This window comes from Ahaetulla prasina, chromosome 8 (assembly GCF_028640845.1).
Source record: "Ahaetulla prasina isolate Xishuangbanna chromosome 8, ASM2864084v1, whole genome shotgun sequence".
Taxonomy (NCBI): Eukaryota; Metazoa; Chordata; class Lepidosauria; order Squamata; family Colubridae; genus Ahaetulla; species Ahaetulla prasina.
This window is the reverse complement of record NC_080546.1, coordinates 90,583,827-90,608,606: the sequence shown is the minus strand read 5'-3', so window position 1 is coordinate 90,608,606 and position 24,780 is coordinate 90,583,827. Positions and strand designations below refer to the sequence as shown.

At 46.5% G+C, this 24,780-nt stretch overlaps 1 protein-coding gene across 1 annotated transcript in view; it reads left to right on the top strand.

The window, feature by feature from the left end:
- CRMP1 (collapsin response mediator protein 1) overlaps positions 1 to 22,913 on the top strand; it is a 47,577-nt gene extending 24,664 nt beyond the window's left edge. The window contains exons 9-18 of the mRNA XM_058192673.1: positions 3,981 to 4,042; positions 4,809 to 4,889; positions 5,038 to 5,106; positions 7,927 to 8,047; positions 9,365 to 9,521; positions 12,700 to 12,841; positions 14,546 to 14,716; positions 16,753 to 16,932; positions 19,048 to 19,216; positions 22,124 to 22,913. Coding sequence (XP_058048656.1) covers positions 3,981 to 4,042; positions 4,809 to 4,889; positions 5,038 to 5,106; positions 7,927 to 8,047; positions 9,365 to 9,521; positions 12,700 to 12,841; positions 14,546 to 14,716; positions 16,753 to 16,932; positions 19,048 to 19,216; positions 22,124 to 22,215 — 1,244 coding nt within the window. The 3' untranslated portion in view covers positions 22,216 to 22,913. The remainder of the gene's footprint in view (positions 1 to 3,980; positions 4,043 to 4,808; positions 4,890 to 5,037; positions 5,107 to 7,926; positions 8,048 to 9,364; positions 9,522 to 12,699; positions 12,842 to 14,545; positions 14,717 to 16,752; positions 16,933 to 19,047; positions 19,217 to 22,123) is intronic.
- Positions 22,914 to 24,780: the final 1,867 nt, after the last annotated feature.

Sequence of the window (24,780 nt, the reverse complement as noted above, 5' to 3'; positions counted from 1 at the left end):
GAAGACATTTGGCAGATGGGTATCCACTCGGACTTGGCATTACACCTTGCTACCCCAGACATTACTTTGCTACTTCACGTCGTCTGCTCTCTCCTGTGTATGCTTTTAACTTATTTATTTATGCGATATTCTGCCTTGGAACTCTTGCGCCTGCAGTGCCCCGCCTCGCAGGAATGGCCCCCGCATTATCAAGGGCCGGCCTCAATGACGGGTCTTGGGACCCACAGAGGTGGCATCACGAAAAAAAAGAGCCTGTGGGGTTTTAGATAGGGCTTTTTAAGGGGTGGGAGGGTTAAGGCGGGCGTTGGGGTAGCCCGTCGGGAGGAGCCAGTCCTTGCGCCTGCTCGTGACGGTTTTTAATAGGTTCGGAGGTTAGGGGAGATTGCGTTCCTGTTGGTGAGGCGGCCTGATTCCCACGGTAAGTGAGAGGGGCAGATATGGCGGAAGGGAGGATCATATCGTTTTGGGCGCGCACCGATGTTTGCAAGCGGTCGCGCGCCCGATCCCCGTCCTTTTCCCGTTCCCGGATGGTCATGACCCCAGAGCCTGGGCCTTGGCTGATGTTATGCAACGCACGGTCCGTAGTTAATAAGGCCCCTAGTATACGACCTTATTCAGGGGCGCTGCGGACCTTATAGGCGCACGGAAACCTGGCTGGGCACTGAAGGTGTGCCCTTGTTGAGATGTGCCCGCGGGTTTCCGTGCATTCCATCAGCCGAGGGCCCAGGGTAGGGGTGGGGGTGGCGGTTGTGATTAGAGAAAGTCTAGAGCCGAGGAGACCACTGTACCTCAGATTGCGGGTGCGAATCCCTCTTTGTGAGATGGGGCCATAGGTGCCAGATGGGTTTGCTGATCACGTACCTGGCTCCTTGCTGCGTGACAGCTGCCCTGCCCGAGCTCCTGGAGGTGCTGGCGGGGTGGCAGTTGAGACCCCCAGACTTTTAGTCATGGGGGACTTTAACTTGCCATCGTCCGGCTCGTCATCGACGGCAGCTCGGGAGTTCATGGCTTCCATGACGGCCTTGGACCTGACCCAAGTAATTGATGGCCCTACTCACATTGGGGGTGGCACCCTGGACCTGATTTTTGTCTCTGGTCAGTGGTTGAGAGATCTGGACTTAAAGGAAATAGTCATTGAACCTTTGTCATGGTCAGATCACTCTCTTCTTCGTCTGGACTTTCTGACCGCCATTCACCGCCGCGGGAGGCGGGCCGACACGTTGGTTCCGTCCCAGGCGCCTGATGGACCCGGAGGGTTCGGACGGAGCTTGGGCCATTTCCTGAGGGTCTGGCTCACGGCTCGGCTGAGGAACTTGTTGCGGCCTGGGAACGGGCCGCGGCGGGGGCCTTAGACCGGGTCGTGCCTTTGCGGCCTCTGACCCGGCGCAGGTCCCAACCGGCTCCTTGGTTCTCTGAGGAGCTGAGAGGATGAGCGCGGAGAAGACGCCTAGAGAGTTCCTGGAGGTCTAGCCGTTCAGAAGCTGATCGGACACTAGTGAAGTCCTATACTAGGGCTTACCTAGTGGCAATGAGGGAGGCGAGGCGTAGCTACGCCTCCTCCCTCATTGCATCGGCAGATAACCGCCCAGCCGCCCTGTTTCGGGTGACCCGCTCCCTCCTACACCAGGGGGAGCGGGATGACCCGTTGCAGGGACGTGCTGAGGAGTTTAACGGTTATCTATACGATAAAATCGTTCAGCTTCGGGATGGTTTGGACCAAGATTGCGGTGATCTGGGTGAGACGTCTGAGGGTGGTCTTGGTGACATTTTATGGGATGAGTTTGACCCTGTCGCTCCCGAGGACATGGACAGGTTGTTGGGGAGGCTGAATGCCACCACGTGTTTACTGGACCCGTGCCCCTCCTGGTTGGTGCTGGCCACGCAGGAGGTGACACGAGGCTGGCTCCAGGCGATTACGAGCGCTTCTTTGGTGGAGGGTGTCTTTCCGGCCGCCTTGAAAGAGGCGGTGGTGAGGCCCCACCCCAAGAAGCCTTCCTGGCTCCCGTGATAACACCTATCCTCGCGGTCTGCACTGGCTACCTGTGGCTTTCGGGTGCGCTTCAAGGTTTTGGTGACCACCTTTAAAGCGCTCCATGGCATAGGGCCGGGTTATCTACGGGACCGCCTGCGACCAGATACCTCTCACCGACCCGTGCGCTCTCACAGAGAGGGACTCCTCAGGGTGCCGTCAGCTAGGCAGTGTCGTCTGGCGCCCAGGGAAGGGCCTTCTCTGTGGGGCTCCCGCCCTCTGGAACGAACTCCCCAGGACTCCGTCAACTTCCGGACCTTCGAACCTTCCGTCGCGAGCTCAAGACACATTTATTCATCTGTGCAGGACTGGCTTAGTTTTTTAGATTTTAAATTTAGAGGGGTTTTTAAATTGATTTTAATATCTATATTTTTACTTTTAATTAATTGGGCAGTAGAATAAGTTTTTTAATGATTGTTTTAATTTGTATATTGATGTTTTTATATGCCTGTGAACCGCCCTGAGTCCTTTGGGAGATAGGGCGGTATATAAATTCAAACAATAAATAAATAAATAAATAAATAAATGAAACAAACAAACAAACTTTATTCGAATAGCTGAGAATTACTTCATTCCCAGCGTCGTTCAACTAAGTTAAATCAAATTCCTCCCAACACAAATTCCTCAGGTCTATTGTAAACCTTGGTCCAATTAGGCAAACTGCCAAAGGCCTTTCTTGGCAAACATTCAGAATTCACAAAAATAAAGACAAGATGTAGACGAAGCAGAAGATGAAGCAAAAGACAAAGCTACCAGCGTTGTTTTCTGGCAAAGCCCAAACACCATTGCTTGTCTTTTAAGCCTTATGGGAGGAGCCAGTCATCTCTTGGCCTTACTCCCAAGTTGTCCTGTCTGCTTGAGCTGCTCTTGCCTTCTGGCAGCTCTAATGCATGCATTAGAAACAGGCTCCTCCTGTTCCTCTGCCTCTCTACTGTCAGTCTCTGGAGGCTCTGGAGTCCGCACCTCACTTCCCAATGGCCCTGGCCCCACCTCAACCTCATCGCTGTCCGACTCCGTTGCCAGCCCCTCAGGCTGCTGATGGACCACAACACAATGGTACTGAAAAAAGGGATTTACGGCTGTTTTTCACACTTATAACATCGCAGCCTTCCTGTAGTCACGTGATCAAAATTCAAACGCTTGGCAACTGATTCATATTTATAACGGTTGCAGCGGCCCAGGGTCCTGCGGTCCCATTTTGGGACCTCCTGACCAGCAAAGTCAGTGGGGAAAGTCAGATTCACTTAATAACCATGTGTCGTGTCCCCCTCCCCCTCCGACGACCGTGTCTGGGAAGTCTGTTTCAAGCATGGCCACGAAGCCTCTGCAGCTTTGCCAAATTCCTGTCAGAGTTCTCAGGGCAGGCAGGAATCCAAGGTGTGACTTCAGCAAACCAGATTAGACTTTGCCTGACTCAAGGAATGCCAGAAAGCAGATCCTTTATATAGGCCATGGGGTGTGGCTCCATGACTCAGCACTTATCCAGGCCTGCCCCTCCCTTCCTTTTGCTGACGTCGCCTCTCCATTCTCCGGAAGTGGGGATCTGTCCATGTTTTGTCAGCTGCCGGCAATTCTAGCTTGTGGCTGGCTTCTTGCTCACATGCTGTGGGGGGGAGGTTTATTTGCTCAGTCTGTCCGGGCGTGGTGCCAGGACTGGGGGCTGGAGGCATGCCAGGCCATTCGTCTTCACTATCAGTCTCTGGCTGAGATAGCAGGAGATGGGAGGGACCCGGCTGCGGAGATGGGGGCGGGTGAGGCACAACACCATGTTACTTACTTAACAAGTGTAGTGGTTCGCTTAACAGGTGTGGCAGGAAGGGTTGTAAAAGAGGGCGAAACTCGCTTTTACAAATCTTTCACTTAGCAACCGAAATTTGGGGCTCCCGTGCGGTCATAAGTTGAGGACTACCTGCATTGCGTGGGAATTCATTCATTCTTTTTTTCTCAATAGGTATCAATTCTTTCCAAGTCTACATGGGCTACAAAGATCTCTACCAAATGACCGATTCCCAAGTACGTACTATTCCCCCCCCCCTCCTTATGGGATTTGAACTCTGATGTTTAACTAAGACAGAGGGGATGGAATTGGCCAGCTGCGTTTTGTTTTTTGTTCCGCCGTCTCTTCTCTTTTTTTTAGTTCGTGGGTTGAGTTGGACCCCCCACCCCATTTTATCCTGAATTAGGATTCTGCTGTCTTTAGGATCCTGTTGCAGGATCTGGGCAATTTTGACGGAGAATACAGACCTTAATAGAATACTTTGACTGTTATTTCCAGCATGAGGGGCCTCTTTCAACTGAGCCAGGGACTTTTGCCAGTGAGAAGATAATGAATATACATGATGAAGTTTGCCCATTTTTAAAAATCTCATGTTATCTTAAGCGACGAGAACAATAAGAATGTAAAATCACTCCTCCTCCTCTCCTCCTCCTCCTTCTCCTCTTCTTCCTTTTCCTTGTCTTCCTCTTTTCCTCCTCCTCCTTCCCCTTTCCTTCTCTTCCTCTTCCTCCTCCTCTTCTTCTCCTCCTTCCCCTTTCCTCCTCTTCCTCCTCCTCCTCCTCCCCCTCCTCCTCTTCTCCTCCTCCTCCTTTTTCCTTTTCCTCTTTTTCCTCTTCTTTTCCTCCTTCCCCTTTCCTCCTCTTCCTCTTCCTCCTCGCCTCCTCCTCCTCCTCCCCTCCTCCTCCTTTCTTCTTCTTCTCCACCTCCTCCTCCTCCTTCCCCTTTCCTCCTCTTCCTCCTCTTCTTCTCTTCCTCCTTCTTCTCTTTGTCAACTGCACACAGCTCTACGAAGCATTTACATTCCTGAAAAGTCTCGGAGCCGTCATCATGGTGCATGCAGAAAATGGGGATTTGATAGCTCAGGTGAGAAACATTAATTCATAAATTCGAACCGTAGGTTCCAATTTCCCCAGGAAGCCTCCACCTGCTTCCAGTGATTTGGGGATCTCTACCCCCCCCCCACACCCCACACCCCAACCCCAAGGAATGACCCTGGCCTCTTCTGTTTCAGGAGCAAAAGAGGGTGCTGGCATTGGGAATAACAGGACCGGAAGGCCATGCTCTGAGCCGACCTGAAGAGGTGAGGATTCCTGCAGTGCCTTCCAAAGGATTTCTTCCAGAAATACCTGAAACACAAACAAAACCCAAAAATGCTTTTTTTCCCAAGAGGCAACTGGACTTTCTGGTTTTTCTTTTGAAGACGTTTCGCTTCTCATCCGAGAAGCTTCTTCAGCTCCGACTGGATGGTGGGGAACGGAAGGATTGATACTCCTTGCAGACAGCTGGTCATTTACATCTTTTTAGAGGGATGTTGAGGCCGCTTGGAGGTTTATCTGTGTCAGCAGAGTCACCTGAGTGGTGCAAATGGGTGTGGAGCCTTCTTGGAACTGCTGAAAGGACCTGTGCTGTAGACTGGAGATAGATGATGCCCTATCCCTTCCCCTCTGTTGAGAGGGGGCTGACCCTAACCTAATTTTGACACAGGTGGCCTTTTCGACCCCTCTTTCAAACCAGCGGTCCTCTCTATCCAAAATGCGGACTTTGCTGCCTTCAAAAGAGCCCCCTTTGTCTTTTAAATGCAGATGGACCGCTGAATCTTATCCCTATGGGTTTGTTCTCCTATGTTGCGTTTGTGAAGTAGTTGTTTTGTTTCCCCAATGTACAGATCGGCACACGTCTCACTGCATTGTGCTGCATAGACCACGTTGTTCAGTTTGTGTCTGGGGTGTTTTATCCTTGGGGTGGACAAGCTTTCCTGCCTTAGTCTTCAAAGAAAATCAAGAAAGTCCTGTTGCCTCTTGAAAAAGCACTTTTGGGACAACCATGACTTGGATGATGGAGAATCTCCATAGAACAGGGTTCTCCAACCTTGGGAACTTTAAGAATTGTGGACTTCAACATCCAGAGTTCTGGGAATTCTGGGAGCTGAAGTCCACAAGTCTTAAAGTTGCCAAGGTTGGAGACCTCTGCCACAGACAACATAAAAGGAAGTTTAGATTTGAAGTTCAAAACTGCAGTGTTGTAATTTATCCTATGCACATGAATTTCCGTGAGGAACTTGATATCAGTGAAGAAAAGACGGTTTTATAAATGTCTGTTTCAACACCATGTTCCGTACAGGGGTAGACATTTTTCTCTTTTTCCTAATAAAAAGGGGAGGGAAAGGAGGAAAAATATAAACTTACAAGGTGCCTCTGAATCAGCAATGATGGGATGTCTTGATATATAAATGCTCTGAGCCCCACTATGGGATAAATGTCTCCAGCAATACTTTATTGATTTAGTTTGGAATGATTAAATATTGTAATTGGAATAGAATAGAATTACAGAGTAGGAAGGGACCTTGGAGGTCTTCTAGTCCAACCCCCTGCCCAGGCAGGAAACTCTACACCATTTCAGACAAATGATTATCCAATCTTTTCTTAAAAATTTCCAGTGTTGGAGCATTGACAACTTCTGCAGGCAAGTTGTTCCACTGATTAATTGTTCTAACTGTCAGGAAATTTCTCCTTAGTTCTAAGTTGCTTCTCTCCTTGATTAGTTTCCACCCATTGCTTCTTGTTCTACCCTCAGGTGCTTTGGAGAACAACCCGACTCCTTCTTCTTTGGGGCAACCCTTGAGATATTGGAACACTACTATCCTGTCACCCCTAGTCCTTCTTTTCATCAAACTAGACATACCCAGTTCCTGCAACCGTTCTTCGTATGTTTTAGCCTCCAGTCCCCTAATCCTCTTTGTTGCTCTTCTCTGCACTCTTTCTAGAGTCTCCACATCTTTTTTACATCGTGGCGACCAAAACTGAATGCAGTATTCCAAGTTTGGACTTACCGAGGCCTTATAAAGTGGTATTAATACTTCACGTGATCTTGATTCTATCCCTCTGTTTATGCAGCCCAGAACTGTGTTGGCTTTTTTGGCAGCTGCTGCACACGGCTGGCTCATATCTAAATGGTTGTCCACTAGGACTTCAAGATCCCTCTCACAGTTACTGATTTTACACAGATTTGGTGAAACATGGCTCAAAAAACAGTAACTGTGAGAGGGAACTTGGAGTCCTAGTGGACAATCACTTAAACATGAGCCAGCAGTGTGCGGAAGCAGCCAAAAAAAGGCAATACAATCCTAGGCTGCATTGATAGACAGATAGAATCAAGATCAGGTGAAGTATTAGTACCGCTTTACAAAGCCTTAGTAAGGCCACACTTGGAACACTGCATCCAAATTTGGTCACCGCAATACAAAAAAAGATGTTGAGATTCTGGAAAGAGTGCAGAGAAGAGCAACCAAGATGATTAGGGACTGGAGGCTAAAACGTACGAAGAATGGTTACAAGAATTGGGTAGGTCTAGTTTAATGAAAAGAAGGACCAGGGGAGACAGGATAGCATTGTTACAATATTTGAGGGGCTGCAGGATAGATGAGAAGGCAAGAGAAAAAACAATGGATGGAAACTAATCTAGGAGAGAAGCAACCTAGAACTAAATACAAATTTAATAAAAGTGAGATCAATTAACCAGTGGAACGGCTTGCCACCAGAAGCTGTGGGCACTCCATCATTGGAGGCTTTTAAGAAGAGACTGGACAGCCACTTGACTGAAATGGTATAGTCTCCTGCTTGAGCGGTGGGTTGGACTAGAAGACCTCAAAGGGCCCTTCCGACTCTGTTATTTCTATGAAAAACAACAGAGACGGTGAATAGAGTCGAACATCGAAAATGAAAGTCTTGGCAGTGGCAAAAAGGGCTTGTTAAGAGATCTGGAGAGAATGACTCTGTTAAACCCAGAATCAGCATCTGAGATGGTTCACCATAGAAATGTAACAAATGAACAATGATAATTAATAAATGTGAAGGTTCTTCTTGATAATGACACTTGCTCTTCCTTTCCATTTGCCATTCAGTTGGAAGCAGAAGCCGTATTCCGGGCTATCACGATAGCTAGTCGGATCAACTGTCCCGTCTATATCACTAAAGTTATGAGTAAGAGCGCGGCTGATGTAATCTCACTGGCTAGGAAAAAAGGTATGGAGTTTAGGTTTTCTTGACAAATATATATATATTTCTCTTTCACACACCTGGTCTCGGGTTAAAATGACATGACGAGAGTTAGAAAACTTTTATCGAAGCCTGGCACTCCATGTGCGATTCCGTCAACAGACACATTCGACCTACAACCAGCTTAAAAACCCCTTAGAATTCAAATCAACCGCACAGCCAACCGGCAATTCGCCCCCCCTCAACCGGCACTTCACCTGTTCTGACCACGGCTTCCTGAGACAGTAACGAGCACACGCTTAATCCCAAAAACGCTCTTTTTATTTCAACGGCTGTGAATTTTGTTCACTCACAGCCCGTAATGAGTCCCAAGCAGTTTGTGAATAGTCCGACATAAGTCTGCCACAGTCTTACGGGATAAGGCTGATAAACACCCACCTTTATCTCCCTTGAAACGCTGCCAAAGACCGAATTGCCAATTAGCTTTGCAAGGCCACACGGAGCACAGAGTCAAAACGGAGCTTCAGAATTTAAACCGAACAAAATTGCTTCCTGCAAAGGCTCATGTGCCTTTGCTCCTCCTTTATGTCTTATGATAGGGGCTAATCATCTCCAAGCCTTACTCCCAAGCTGCCCCTTTTGTCTTAACTATTCTTGCCTTCTGGCAGCTCGGCGCATGCGCGCACTGGGAACAGGCTCCCCCTGTTCCTCTGCCTCCCTGACGTCAGACTCTGGAGGCTTCAGAGTCAGCACATAACTCCCAGATGGCCCTGGCCCCCTCTCTGCCTCTGATGCAGAGCCCTCGTCCGAGCCTTCCCCAGACTCCAGGACTGGCCCATGTTCCTCCCCAACCTCCTCACTGTCTGACTCTGCTGCCAGCTCTGCAGGCCGCCGGTGGACCACAACATCACCTCCCAATGACTCAATGGATTTTATTTACATCGAGTTGATTTAAATCACGATTTAAATCACTAGTAAAAAGGCTTGATTTAAATCAACTCGATTTAAATCATAATTTTTAAAGAGCAACTGTCATCTTTGTCCCACAGCGGCTCCTCCTCTGACCTGCCGTTGACTCACCGAGAGTCCCAATGTTGCAGAGTCTGCAGCCTCATAAGCTACATTACTAAGTTCCATTTCATGCTAATAAACTAAATTATTAATGTATCTTAAATAGAAAACTACTTTTAAATAGATTTTTTACTCCAAAAGCATTTTACTAAAATAAATTTGATAAAAATCTAAAAAAATCCAATTTAAATTTTTTAAAAAATCCAATTTTTTTTATTATTTAAGAAAAAAAATGATTTTTATCCGCCCTGGTCTGTCTTTTCTCCACTCAAGGTGCTCTGGTATTGGGGGAACCGATTACAGCCAGTCTGGGGACCGATGGGACTCATTATTGGAACAAGAATTGGGCGAAGGCCGCAGCGTTTGTGACCTCACCGCCTCTGAGCCTGGATCCTACCACGCCTGATCATCTGACCTCACTTTTAGCCTGGTAAGAAAAGACAGATGCTGGCAAACTATGGGTATCAACCATCATGGTGGAGACGTTATGGAGATATTAAAATAGCAGTTCGGAATCAGATTTACCGTGCAAAGTGGCTGTCAGGGTTCCTATAGATGCCCTCATTAAATCATGAGTCTCGAGCCAAGCTTCAAAAGAAATCCAGTTATTTATTAGGAGCTTCGTGTCGACACATTCCCAAATGAAGCCAGCTCTGACCCTACGTAATTTGCGCTCCAATTATGACCCTGTTTTCCCCCTTCCCCCCAGAGCGTGTCATCAATCACATTTGCCAACGGAGCAATTTTGCGGGTTGTATAGATCACTCCCCTCCGCCCACTGTGGGTAACCCCGGGAGATAGCCTTGACAGAGATGTGCCTGGAACGTGCATCTGTCTTTGGCTGCTGTGCCATTTCGCCAGTTTCCCGTTCCCGCTCCCCCACCCCGGCCTATGGCAACTCAAGAACAGACCAGGGATGTTTTGTGAGTTGATAGTGATGTGTTCATCAAGGGACTGCATCTCTCTGAGAAGGCAATTCTAGCAGTCCGGTGGCTGTCGTGACTCCAAGGCTACAGGGGTAGTTAAGCAGGAAGAGGCAGAAGTCCCAGGGAACTTGTATGTGTGTGTGTGTGTGCTTATTTCCACCAGAAGGAAAGACAAGAAACAACGGATGGAATTTAATCAAGGAGAGAAGCAACCTAGAAGCAAGGAGAAATTTCCTGTTAGAACAATTTTTTAAAAAATTTGCATTTATATCCCGCCCTTCTCCGAAGACTCAGGGCGGCTTGCACTGTGTTAAGCAATAGTCTTCATCCATTTGTATATTATATACAAAGTCAACTTATTGCCCCTCCAACAATCTGGGTCCTCATTTTACCTACCTTATAAAGGATGGAAGGCTGAGTCAACCTTGGGCCTTGGTGGGTCTTGAACTTGCAGTAATTGCAAGCAGCTGTGTTAATAACAGACAGACTTTAGTCTGCTGAGCCACCAGAGAACAATTAACCTGTGGAACAGCCTTCCTCCAGAGGTTTTAGGGTCTTCATCACTGGAGGCTTTTAAAAAGAGACTAGATAGGCATAGAGGGTCTCCTGCCTGAGCAGGGGGTTGACTAGAAGACCTCTAGTTTTCTAGTCTAGAAGACTAAAGGTCCTTTATTGTGTTATTCTTGCAATCAAATGTCGTTAAGATACGGAAGATCTCCAGCCTGAATAGACCAGATGCAATCGTCCCAAAGGTTCTTTTTTTTTCAAGAGGCAACTGGACTTTCTGGTTTTTCTTTGAAGACGGTTCGCTTCTCATCCAAGAAGCTTCTTCGGCTCTTATTTATTTATTATTATTTATTTTATTTATTCGCATTTTTATACCGCCCTATCTCCCGAAGGACTCAGGGCGGTTTACAGCCTAATAAAAAACATACATATAAATACAGAATAAAACATCAATTAAAAAACTTATTAAATAAGGCCGAATATTTAAAATAGCAATAAAAGTAATAAAAACCCCAATTAAAACCAAATTCAAAATTTAAAATTCTAGTACAGTCCTGCGCAAATAAACAGATGTGTCTTAAGCTCGCGGCGAAAGGTTCGAAGGTCAGGAAGTTGGCGAAGTCCTGGGGGAAGTTCGTTCCAGAGGGTGGGAGCCCCCACAGAAAAGGCCCTTTCCCTGGGCGTCGCCAGCTGGCACTGCCTGGCCGACGGCACCCTGAGGAGTCCTTCCCTGTGAGAGCGCACGGGTCGGTGAGAGGCAATCGGTGGCAGCAGACGGTCCCGTAAGTAGCCCGGCCCTAAGCCATGGAGCGCTTTGAAGATAGTTACCAAAACCTTGAAGCGCACCCGGAAGGCCACAGGTAGCCAGTGCAGTCTGCGCAGGAGAGGTGTCACATGGGAGCCACGAGGGGCTCCCTCTATCACCCGCGCAGCCGCATTCTGGACCAACTGGAGCCTCCGGGTGCTCCTCAAGGGGAGCCCCATGTAGATGCACTTGTGCTGACCGAGGAGGCATGCCGTGAGTCTTGTCAGCCCGATTTTTCTGGCTGGCGGAATCCATTAGAAGGGTCTTCTCTGGTGGGGCCTTTGCCCCCTGATGTTCTGACCCAGCTCCCCAAACACAACAAACCGTCTGACATAAACTCGAAAGATTCCTTTATTAGGAATGCTGGCAGCCCTGGCTAAAAGTTTCTCTCACAGGCTAACAAGTCCAGCTGTATCCTTCCCCTGCCATGCCCACCAAGCCATGCTCATAGAACTGGCAGTAAAAAAAATTTGAATTTCAATACTGCAGTTGGCTCATATTTATGACGGGCACAGTTTCCCAGGGACACATGATCCCCTTTTGCATCCTTCTGATAAGCAAAGTTAATGTTGTGACTCCAGGCCCCCGAACCTGGCCCCATGGCCAACAGTGATTCAGAGAGTGAGGGGGAAGGGTCGGTAAGGCTTACCTCGGGAGCACCGATTCCTTTGGCCTGGCTCCAGGAGCCAGAACCAGGCCAGTCGGAGGATGTAATGAGGCCATCATCCCCTGATTCCTCCCTTCCCCAGGCTACGCCTTCAGACCCAGCTGATAATAATAATCAAGCTTGGCTTGACCCGTGCTTCAGAAGATTAGAGAGGCGATGTCATCAAAGGGAAGGGTGGGGGAGGAGCCCCACCCCACAGGATATATAAGGAGCTTTGGGACTGCTCTCACACCATGGGAAGCAAAAGTTTAGCTGAACCGTTTCAAAAAGAGCTGAAAGTCTTGCTACGTGAGTCATTTGTTTGAACTTTGGCAGGCAGCTGCGATTTCTCTGCCAGGACTGATAAGAGCCGTGAATCCGCTGGCTGAAGGCCAGCTCGTGGATCTGAAGTGGGGAAGGAGACAGAACAGTTAATGGGGGAAGACAGATTCTCTTAATAACAGTGTCCCTAACTTAACAACTGCAGTGATTCACTTAACAAACAGGGCAAGGAAAGTTGTAAAATGGGGCAAAGCTCCCTTAACAAATGTCTTGCTTAACAACATAAATTTCGGGCTTTAAATGGCGTTTGTAAGTCGAGGACTAACCGTATCGATCACAACTAACGTGCAACTTCGGTTGTGAGAAACGAAAAGTGAAAGTGATTCCTCCATGGATTTGGAATGTCTATTCACTGATGTTATGTGTATTTCCTTTCTTTCAGTGGAGACCTACAAGTGACCGGAAGCGGCCACTGTACTTACAACACAGCCCAAAAGGCTCTGGGCAAGGAAAACTTCACTCTCATCCCAGAAGGGGTTAATGGAATTGAAGAAAGAATGACGGTGGTCTGGAATAAATGTGTTGTGAGTGGAATATATAAGGAAAGATAAAAGGGGAGGGGGGAAAGGTGGAGCAAAAGGAAGATGCACAGTGTCAGTCCTGTCCCAACTTGGGCATTTAGGAAAGGAAGACCCTCGATTCCCTTTGCAGTGAAAGGTATACTTTTACTAAAACGGTTACAACTTAGATATGAAAATTACCAATAAAGTTGGTATTTTCTCCTTCTCCCCAGTCCTTTTGCTAGTATAATAAAGTTATAACATTCAGTTGTTTATTTATAAACAATAAAGTTCAAATAAGTTGCTTTAGTAACGGTTCTAAAATTTGGCACCTCTTTGGAGGGCATTCACATTTATTTTATTTATTTATTTTTATTTATTAATTTCATCAATCATATATAACAGGTAAAAGTATAAACATAATTTGAACACATGAAAAGAGTAAGTTAAAAAAGGAATATTAGGATGCCCCTTACAGACCTCTTAGAAACCACAGAGTCAGGTAGTGCATTCCAGGCGTTGACCATTCTGTTGCTGAAGTCATATTTTCTGCAATCGAGTTTGGAGCGGTTTACCTTGAATTTGTGTCTATTATTTGCTCCTGTATTGTTGTGGTTGAAGCTGAAGTAGTCATTGACAGGTAGGACATTGTGGTAGATAATTTTATGTACTATGCTTAGGTCAGACTGAAGTCGGCGTAATTCTAAGTTGTCTAAGCCCAAAATTTGGAGTCTGGTGGCATAAGCTATTTTATTGCGAGCAGAGGAGTGGAGGACTCTTCTCGTAAAATATCTCTGGACTCATTCCGTTCCCACACCGGTGTCCTTCGATCATTCAACCGTTGTCTCTGGTTGGCACTTCTAGTTCCTGTCATCCTCCCCTTCCTGTATCCTTCTTCCCCCCTCCCCCCCATTCCCTCATGGCAGGCTGCCATCAAAGCGAAGCAGAGTTTGTGATAGCAGATCTGACACACAATGCAAATTTTTACAAGGTGGTTTGGCTTTGAGTTTGGGTACTGATACCCTTCTGAACTTCTAAGTGTAGGAAGTTCTCCAGGATTTTTGGAGGGTGTGTCTAGCAGATGTTCCAAAACACAAACACACACACAGAGAGAGAGAGAGAGAGAGAGAGACAGAGAGAGAGAGAGAGAGACAGAGAGAGAGAGAGACAGAGAGACAGAGAGAGACAGAGAGAGATGGAAAGAGAAAGGATTGGCAGTTCCTCCTCCTGCAATTAATGCAGTGACAGGTAGTCCTCGACTTAAAACCACAACTGAGCCCAAATTTTCTGTTGTTAAGTGAGACACTTGTCAAGTGAATTCTGCCCATTTTACCACGGCAAGCGGGTGACCAGGCGGGCATGGGTGGGTAGCGGGAGGTATTTTTGCTACCAGTTCTCCGAACCAACCGCCGCCATTGCGACCGGATCGGGTGATCCAATCTGAACTGGGAGCATTTCACCCCTGCCTAAAATGATTTTTCAGTATGCTCGTAATATAAGCCCTACCCCAAAAATAAGCCCCAGTTAAGATCATCAGCTAGATGGAAGCATTTTAGTACCGTTATTTCCCCCAAAATAAGACCTCACTGGAAAATAAACGCTATTACATATTTTGGAGTTAAGATTAATATAAGACTCAGTTTTAATTTCAGGGAAACACGCTATGCACTGTCTAATCTGTAGAAAAATGCATCTATGCCTGTTACTATAGGTTTAATTTCTGATTAGTCTACAGGTAAAATGGATGAAAACCAGTTTGTTGCCATTACTAGCTCTAACGCTGCCAAAATCTTCAATCTGTATCCACGAAAAGGCAGGATTGAAGTTGGTTCCGATGCTGACCTTGTTATCTGGGATCCCGACAAAGAGAAGACAATCACAGCAAAAAGCCATAAATCGGTAAGATAGAACATCTCAATTCATAGAATGCAGAAGGAAAGAGTTGGAAGAGGCCTTAGAGGTCTTCTAGTCTGACCCCCTGCTCAGGCAGGAAGCCCTATACCGTTCCAGACAAAGGGTTGTCTAATCTCTTCTTAAACTTTTCCAGTGTTGGAGCATTCGCACACAATTTCTGGAGGAAAGTTTAAAAGCTTCAGCTTTTCAAATTTTGATTCTAGATGAAATGTCCCCCTCCTCAGTAAGATGTTAACCAACAGTGTTCTGTGCGCTTTTGGCGTTGAGTCATGCCGGCTACATGACCACAGAGACATCTTCGGACAGCGCTGGCTCTTCAGCTTTGAAACAGAGATAAGCACTGCCCCCTAGAGTCAGGAACAATTAGTATTTATGTGTGAGGGGAACTTTTACCTTTTTAAAATGTTCAACAAGAATTACAAAAGTGGAATATTAAGGAAGGTTTATTGAACTTACAAAGGATTGTTTTGTTCCTTCCAATCTGTGATTTTTGTTTAAACAAACATGTTACATGATCAGAAAGGAGTGAAAAACACACTTACCCACAAAATTAAGTATCAAATCTGTTTTCTATGCTGTGAAGAATATGAAAAGTTAAAGTCTTTATTGGACTTAAACTGAAATCAACCTTTTTTAATGACCTCATAATCCCTTGCGTGGTGGAGTCTGGGCAACTTAATGGAGCTGAGTGTTTACTGGCCGGATGCCCTTCCTGTCGCCAATGCGGAGTTTTGTTCGGCAGATATATTCTCAGTGTGCCCAGAGAGAGAAATATCTATCTAGGATCGAACTCACAGCCTCCTGATAGTGAGGTGAGAGCTCCATCTCTAGGCCACCGCACCGCTCGGAGTTCAACTGAAATAAACCTGAAAAATAATCAGTGTGACTTGAATTGTTCACAAGAATATAAGAGTGAGATTTCGTGAAGCAAGTTGATTGAGAATCCATTCAAAAAATGGGAAAATGTGACTGCTTTTTATATCATGTCAGAATCAGATTTGAATCTATGATGGAAGAGACGTGCACAAGGGAATCACTCAAGATAGAATAAAAAGCAAGTAAAGAATTATTGCTTTTTAAAATATACAGTGCCTAGCTGTTAAAACCAAACGGTTGCCAATCTTAGTAGCAGGGGTAGCATTCTTACTGTATTTTATTAGACATTGTCTGCAATTCTTGAGGAGATAAGCAGGTGGAAAATAGATAAGAGAGAGTTCTTTTTGTAGATTAAATTAACCAATCAAAATGAAATCAGGTAGAATTAATTAATGAAGGGAAGTAAACCCTCTGTTGTGACCCAGACCCAAGTAGGTAGCAACAAACTCAGTCCGTGATAAAATAAACTTTATTCGAACAGCTGGGAATTACTTCATTCCCAGCGTCATTCAACTCAAAGTAAAACAAACGCCTCCCAAACACAAATTCTTCAGTTATCACAAACCTGAGTCCAATTAGGCAAACTGCCAAAGGCCCTTCCTGATAAATGTCCAGAAGTCACAAAAACATGAAGCAGAGGACGCAGCTTCAATGTTGTTTTCCGGCAAGCTGAAACACTGGTGCTGGTCTATTATTAAGCCTTATGGGAGGGGCCAATCATCTCCTGGCCTTACTCCTGAGTCGTCCTCTTTGCTTGAGCTGCTCTTGCCTTCTGGCAGCTCTTCTCATGTGTGCATTAGAAACAGGCTCCTCCTGTTCCTCTGCCTCACTACTATCAGTCTCTGGAGGTTCTGGAGTCCGCACCTCACTTCCTGATGGCCCTGGTCCCACCTCAGCCTCATGGCTGTCCAACTCCATTGCCAGCTCCGAAGGCTGCTGACGGACCACAACACCCTCTGAAAAGAGTATAGACAATAAAGAAGCATAAATCAAGCCAGCGTTTAGAAGCGTTCAATGGAAAGAGAAACAGGAATCAAAACATTTGGCAGTTTGACCCCAGTGGTTATTAAAACCCCCACACAGGCATGTGAATTAATGCAATCAAAAGCATGCCTATATGTGATGTATTGTTGTCGTTATTTTAGGTTGTTGAATATAACATTTTTGAAGGCATGGAATGCCACGGGGCTCCCTACATAGTTATTAGCCGAGGGAAGGTTGTGTACGAGGACGGGAATCTCTCCGTGAGAAAAGGAACGGGGTCATTCATCGCACGAAATTCCTTTCCAGAGTTTCTTTATCAACGGATCAAAACTAGGAATAAGGTATGTTTATGCACTTCCTCGTCATCTTTCAACATCACACTTTAGTGCAGAACTTGCTTTCATTAATTAGAAGTAGGCTTCAACGTAGATCACAACTGAACCTAACCAGAGGTGGCATTCAGCCGGTTCACACCAGTTCAGGCGAACTGGTAGCTGAGATCGCAGGTGAGCCTGTCCACCCACCCCGCCTCTAAGCCATCCTATTTAGGCATGTTTTCGAGGCCAGGCACATATGCGGAAGGCGCGCGAGTGAGCAAAGCGTATGTGCGGAAGGCCGAGCGCATGTGTAGAAGGCATGCACGCGTAGAAGGCATGCATGCGTGCGGCGAACCAGTGGTTAAGAATATTGGAAACCCACTGTTGGGTAAGAATATGAGAAACCCACCCACCATAACATTTATGTTGCCAAGTGGGAAATTCATTAAGCGAGTTTTGCCCCATTTTATGACTTTTCTTGCCAGGTTTGTGAAATGAATCACTGCAATTGTTAAGTTAGGGACACGGCTGTTAAGTAAATCTGCTTTTCTCCAACTGACTTTGCTTGTCAGAAGGTCGCAAATGGGAACCACGTGCCCCCCCCCCGGGGACACTGCAACCGTTGTAAATGTGAGTCGGTGGTTGAGCATCCGAATGTAAATCACTGGTATATCATCATTATTCTCTTTTAATGACACCATGATCCCTTACGGGGTGGAGTCTGGGCAACTGAATGGAGCTGAGTGTTTACTGGCCAGATGCCCTTCCTGTTGGCAATGCGGAGTTATATTCAGCAGATAAATTCTCATCGCACCCAGAGAGAGAAATATCTGCCTCTATCTAGGATCGAACTCGCAGCCTCCTGATTGTGAGATGAGAGCTCCACCTCTAGGCACCACTCATGTAAATCACTGGTATATCCCAAGACATATAAAGAATTAAGCTTACTGAGCACAGGTGGCAGCCTTTGTGAAGGTTTACCTTGCGATGAGAAGAGTGGCTAAGAGGGTTTAGTGGTCTGCTGTTATTGTTTTGAAGATAGGCAGGGTGGCCAGAACTCTTCTGGGCAAGGTGGGCCTGGGGGAATCCTTGGTGGGCCACTGTGAGAATTTTCCTGGCATCTGTTGGAGAAAGTTGGTGGAGAGTGGCTGGGCAAGGTCTATGGAAATAGGACATCGGTTACCTGGAAAGAGTTGGAACTAATTACTCATGAGGAAGCCCACTTGGGGCTCTGAGTTTGCCACCTGTGCACTGGACCCTTGGGGTTGGTTAAATCTTCTTGGGGAATCAACATGCAGTGAGTCCAGCTGATTGATTATAGGAGGGAATAGAATACACCTTTCTTATGAGATTATCCTTGGACGCAATCTGGATAACACTAAGTCAGCGTTGATCTTGCTTGTGGAGTGGCCTTACGTCCAGAACACTGCTTCTCATTTACTTAGGATCTCCTACGGGAGAGTAAGAAGCCAAAATGGTTGTGTTGTTGGAGAGACACAAGTAAACACCTGTTCACTGAGAATGAATACAGGTTTGTCTATGGAGATTTCCCCGACATCAAGGTCATGGTTGCCCCAAAGGTGTTTTTTTTCAAGAGGCAACTGGACTTTCTGGTTTTTCTTTGAAGACGCTTCGCTTCTCATCTAAGAAGCTTCATCGGCTCTGACTGGATGGTGGGGAATGGAAAGATTTACACTCTTTGTAGACAGCTGGTCATTTGTATTCTTTTAGCAAGTTGTTAAGGCCACCTGGAGGTTTTATCTGTGTCTTCAGGGTTACCTGAGTGGTGCAAATGGATGTGGAGCCTTCTTGGAACTGCTGAAAGACTGTGTTGTAGACTGGAGATAGAGGATGTTGTATCCCTCCCCTTCTGTTGAAAGAAGGCTGTTCAATTTTGATGTAGATGGCCTCTTTGACCCCCTCTTTGAAACCAGCAATCCTCTCGTCCAAAATGTGGACTTTGTTGTCTTCAAGAGTGGCCTTTGCCTTTTAAATGCAGATGGACTGCTGATGGGTTTGTTCTCCTCTGTTGTGCCATGCGTTTGTGAAGTGGTTGTTTTGTTTCCCCAAGGTACAGCTCTACCCATGGCTCACTGCATTGTACCTGCATATACATGTGTTTCTTTCTGTGTCCTGCAGGTAACAGAATTACAGGGTGTTTCCCGAGGAATGTATGATGGGCCGGTCTATGAAGTTTTAGCAACTCCTGCAAAATATGCAACCCCTGCCCCCTCAACTAAAACATCGCCTGCCAAAAACCAGCCTCCACCCATCAGAAACCTCCATCAGTCTAATTTCAGTTTATCAGGTGATTCTGAAATCTTTTGGAAACAGAATGCTTGTGGTAAAGATTGGCCCCAGCGTGAGATATTTAGGATGGAGTTGCCGCCCCATTTGGAGTGAGAAAGCGTGCTTTGGAGAGGTGGGGTCTTTCCACAGATGTTACAGGACTGAGGATGGCTGGCTGCCCCTTTCTGGGGGTGCCATTTTGGCAGGAAGGGGAGCTAGGCCTCAGCCATTTAGACAGCTAGAGTGGCCTTGGGGTGCTTGGTAGTTCGGACTTGCATGGGGCACTTTTCCTAAAGTTCATTTGAAATTTCCACCCTGACCAGTGGTCTGAGATCCTCATTTTTGCTGGATTCCCCTTTTTTTGCATTGAGCCGGGGGGGGGGGGGGTCTCCTTCCCCAGATGGAGGGGCAAAAACCAGCATTAATGAACCTTGCCTCAACTAGAAAAGACATGTATACATTTTTAAATAATTGATGTTTAATCTGTACACGGGAATGGTTCTTCACCTTTGTGGGACAGCAACTGCTGGCGGCAGCAAAACTGAGGAGCAAATCTTGACAGTTTGTTGCAGCACACCCAGGCAGGCTATTAAGCAGGATTCAAAAACGTCTTTATATACATAACACATGAGGCATACAATACCCTTGTAGGTTTTTCCACGTTGTAGAGAAGAGAAATAGGAAGTACAAACATAGCACAAAATGGAAGTACAAAATGGAGAAGGCAAAAGCTGTTCCCCTCAAGCTTATATACAGAACAGTTAAGCCACGCCCAGGCTCCAAACTGTCTCTTATGGTCCCATACAACAAATACTATGTTTCAGTTACCAAGCAGCCCTCATTGGCTGACCTGTTGCTATGCCCTATTCCAGTTCATGAACATACTCTGACAAATCTCATGGAGTTTGGACAGCATTCCCCGTCTGCCTGCAGAGGTCTGATTAGATTAAAAATAAGGGTGGACACCCCTCCATCCCTTCCCACTTTTGAGAAGTCCACATCTAAGCCATGCAGAAGCTCCTATTGGCAGGCCCAATGCCACACTAAGAGAGGGTTAAGTTTGGGGTGCTTTGTGCTCAGAAAGGAAGTATTCTTGCTGCAGTTATTAGATTTAAAATCAATTTAGTCTCAATTACTGTACAATCCGTAATAATTCCCAACAAGAAAAATTGCGGCAGGAACTTTATCTTCTTTTTCAGAACATTTTGTAAAATCCACCAAATTTTTATCCAAAAGGCCTTTATGTCCTTACAAGTCCACCAAATGTGAAAATATGTAGCGTCATCACAATTACATCTCCAACATTTTGCTTGCATTTCTGGATACATACACGATAATTTTTTAGGATCTAGATGCCATCTATAAAACATTTTATAAAAATTTTCCCTCAGATTCTGTGCCTGCGTGAATTTAACATTTCTAACCCAAATTCTTTCCCACGTTTCCAATAATATTGGCTCCTGAAAATTTTGTGCCCACTTTATCATACAGTCCTTTACCAAGTCCCTTTCAGAATCTATTTCAAGTAACACATTATACAATCTCTTTATATGCTCCTGAGACTGATTTCTAATTTGCTTTACCAAATTTCCCTCGTTCTGCTCTATACCAATTTTTTGATCTCCCTTCCATCTAGCATGTAATTGCTCATATTGAAACCAAGTATAATTTTTCCCTTCCTCTCTTAATACTTGCAGAGATTTTAACTGCAAATTACCTCTTTCAGTATACAAAAGATCTTTATATGTAATCATTTCCTGCTTCTGTTCTATGTTTATATTTTCTACTGTATGTCTAGGACATGCCCATATAGGAACCTTATAATTTAGTTTATAAGAGTATTTTTTCCAAACACGCAGAAGGGCATTTCTTAGCACATGATTTTTAAAGGCCTTATCCACCTTTTTGTCATAAATTAAATATGCATGCCATCCATATAACAAATCATAACCTTCTATATTCAAAATTCTGTCGGTTGTTCCCCTCAAGCTTATATACAGAACAGTTAAGCCACGCCCAGGCTCCAAACTGTCTCTTATGGTCCCATACAACAAATACTATGTTTCAGTTACCAAGCAGCCCTCATTGGCTGACCTGTTGCTATGCCCTATTCCAGTTCATGAACATACTCTGACAAATCTCATGGAGTTTGGACAGCATTCCCCGTCTGCCTGCAGAGGTCTGATTAGATTAAAAATAAGGGTGGACACCCCTCCATCCCTTCCCACTTTTGAGAAGTCCACATCTAAGCCATGCAGAAGCTCCTATTGGCAGGCCCAATGCCACACTAAGAGAGGGTTAAGTTTGGGGTGCTTTGTGCTCAGAAAGGAAGTATTCTCATGTGTTGCTAAGGATTAAATGTAATTGTTGTGGCCTGTTGGCCTCCGGCCGCTCCAGCAGCCGAATCAGAGGAGGCGGTGGCATGGGAATCAGGGTCAGCATTAAGGCAACCTGAGAACTCCAAGGGGGAAGAGGGAATGGAACTGGTAGAGAGAGACAGACACAGACAGACAGACAGAGCCTGGTCTGTCAGTCAACCCTCAGATGGAGAGTCAACAGCCCCCAGGTCTGGAGGTGGCAGATGAGGAAGAGGAGGAACAGCTGGGTCTAGTGCCCTGACGCATGGATGTGCAGAAGGCAGAAGAGGAGCAGTGGAAATCCATGGGCTGATCCTGGAGAAGAGCCACTGCTGCTAGTGAGGTGCCACCCTAGATCTGGGGATAAAAGGCAGGGGGCGGAGAGGAATAGATGCGACAGACAATTATTTATCTTCTGGCCAGACAGGCTTGATAGCCTGCAGTGAGAAACTTTTTGATGGGGCTGCCAGCACTCCTAATTAAACGAATCTTTGAGTTCACTTCAGAGGGTTTGTCGTGTTTGGGGAGCTGGGTTAGAACGCTAATGCTTTTGAAATGTTCTCTTGCAGGGGCTCAGGTAGATGACCACAATCCTCGCCGTACCGGACACCGCATCGTGGCACCACCAGGGGGCCGTTCCAACATCACTAGTCTCGGATAAGCGTAGATGGAAGTCGGAAATGAAGAATGAACGCTCTTAGTCCTCCTCTACATTCCCGTGCTCCTTAGCTCACATTTCATTCATTGCTATGCGAGAAAAAAAATTGTCTGTCTTAAGAAAATAAGTGTCATAGTGTGATGTGTTTGCTTGGAATGAATCACCTTGGTTGTGTTTGCCATCTTAAAAGCATGATCCTTCGCCGCGCTCGGTGAGCAGCGGTGCTGTTTGTAGCTTTGCTTGCAGTAGAGGTTTTCCTTTGCACCTTCCCACCCCTTTCCTCCCTTAGCTGTGCTAGATTAGGCAACGCATGTTACTGAAGCAAGTTGTGGTTGGTGCGTCTACTTTAGAGCAAGGGCCGCCTGCCACTTTGGATTAGACACAAGGTCAAGGCGCGATGTTCCGTTAAAGGAAGACACCTATGGACGTCTTACAAATACGCATTTTTTTTTTGTTGGTGTACATTTTTATTCATTACCGACCCAATGAGGAGGGCCAATAGGCTGTGATCTTCTCAGTCGAGTCAAAACTCTCGTCCGACTTTAGGAAAAGCCATTATTATTGATTCATGTGGTGACCGTAGAGGATTTCCATAGATGGTTCATCTTTACAGACCAATTTTGGTACTTGTAAAGCTTTTCAAGCTTTGTTGGGTTTTTAAACGTTTTTGTATGGAGAAGGTTTTTTTTTCTCCTTATAGGTTAGTGGTCATTTATTAGAATGTGTCAGATTCAGTAGTTGTGACTCATTTTTTAAACACTTGTGAAATAAAAGAACATGAAGTAGTTTGACTCCTTTTTTTTAATTGTAGCGCATTATCAAAACAATTGCCATTCAGTATCTTGTGCATCTCAGGGACGCGGTGGCTCAGGGGTTAGGATGTTGAGCTTGTTGATCGAAAGGTCGGCAGCTCGGTGGTTAAAATCCCTAGTGCTGCCGTGTAACGGGGTGAGCTCCCGTTACTTGTCCCAGCTTCTGCCAATCTAGCAGTTTCGAAAGCACATAAAAATGCAAGTAGAAAAAATAGGGACCACCTTTGGTGGGAAGGTAACAGCGTTCCGTGCGCCCTTGGCGTTGAGTCATGCCGCCTACATGACTACGGAGATGTCTTCAGACAGTGCTGGCTCTTTGGCTTTGAAGCGGAGATGAGCACCGCCCCCTAGAGTCGGCAACGACTAGCACGTATGTGCGAGGGGAACCTTTACCTTTACCTTATCTTGTGCATCCTTGAGAAAACTCCAACCGGACAGGAATTAAATGGCAACTGAATAACTGGCTGGGGACTATGGACCAGGACCCATTACACTGCAGTAGTCTTTGTTTAGAGGTTCACAGTTTAACAGAATAATAGAGTAACAGATTTGGAAGGGACCTGGTAGGTCTTCTAGTCCAACCCCTGCACAAGCAGGAGACACTATATGATTTCAGACAAATGGTTGTCCAATCTCTGCTTAAAAACTTCCAGTGTTGGAACATCCACAGCTTCTGGAGGCAAGTCATTCTACTAATTAATATCAGGAAATTTCTCTTGCGTTCTAGGTTGCTTCTCTCCATGCTTAAGTTTCCATCCACTGCTTCTTGTTCTGTTTCGTGGTGCTTTGGAGAATAGTTTGATCCCCCTTCTTCTTTGTGGCAGACCCTCAAATACTGGAACACTGCGATCGGAGAAGTGCTAGTCTTACGACGGTGATGACGATGTAGCTTATGACCATTGTCTGCATTACCACCAATGCATGTATGGTCCATCCTGGCAGCTCCTCTCTTGGTTACTCAGTCACTCAGCAATGGGTCTGAACCACTCCCTCCCTTGCCCACAGGACAGTGAGTTTGGAGAGGAAGGGATCACAAGAGAATAATAATAATAAAAAAAGCAACCACCCAAGGCTGTGGAAAAAGCAGATCTTGTTAGTTGTGAAGTCGTGTCTGACCAGGCCTTCCTATCCTCTACCATCCTCTGGAGCTATTGCGCCCAGCGCTCTCTTGCGATCCCTTTCTCTCCAAACCACATTAAAAGCCAGCGTGAGCCCCTTCTCAGCTTTCCCAAGGGATGGAACCGAAGCCCTTTTGCTTCATCCGAAGGCAGGGAGGCGGCTCCCAAAGGGCCGGCATGGAGACAACCGTCCCACCCGCCCATTCACCGCCCGGGTGCTTCAATCTGGCCGGGCCAACAATCGCCTGAGGCGACAGCCGGGTAGCCAGCGCGCGTGCTCAATCCCGCCTCCCCTTGCGCCTCTCCAGAAGCTTCGCGAGGCCGCCGGATCGGCCGCCCGCCGAGGCCGTCCGGGAGGGGACGCTCGGGAGCCGCCTTGCTTCTCGGGCCGCTCTCTCTTTTTCCTTCTCGCTTTCTCCCCTCTTTCTCCCTGATCTCTCCTTGCTGCGCGCGCAGCTTTTGCTGCCTCTCTCTTCGCCCTTCCCTGTTTCGGGAGGCGCCTCGCTTCCCGGGGGCCGCTCTCTCTTTCTCTCCCTGCTGCGCGCGCAGCTTTTGTCCTGTTTCCTCCTCCTCCTCCCGCTCCCCCATTCGGGAGGTGCCTCCTTTCCCGGGAGGGGGGGGAGGCGCGCTCTCTGTCT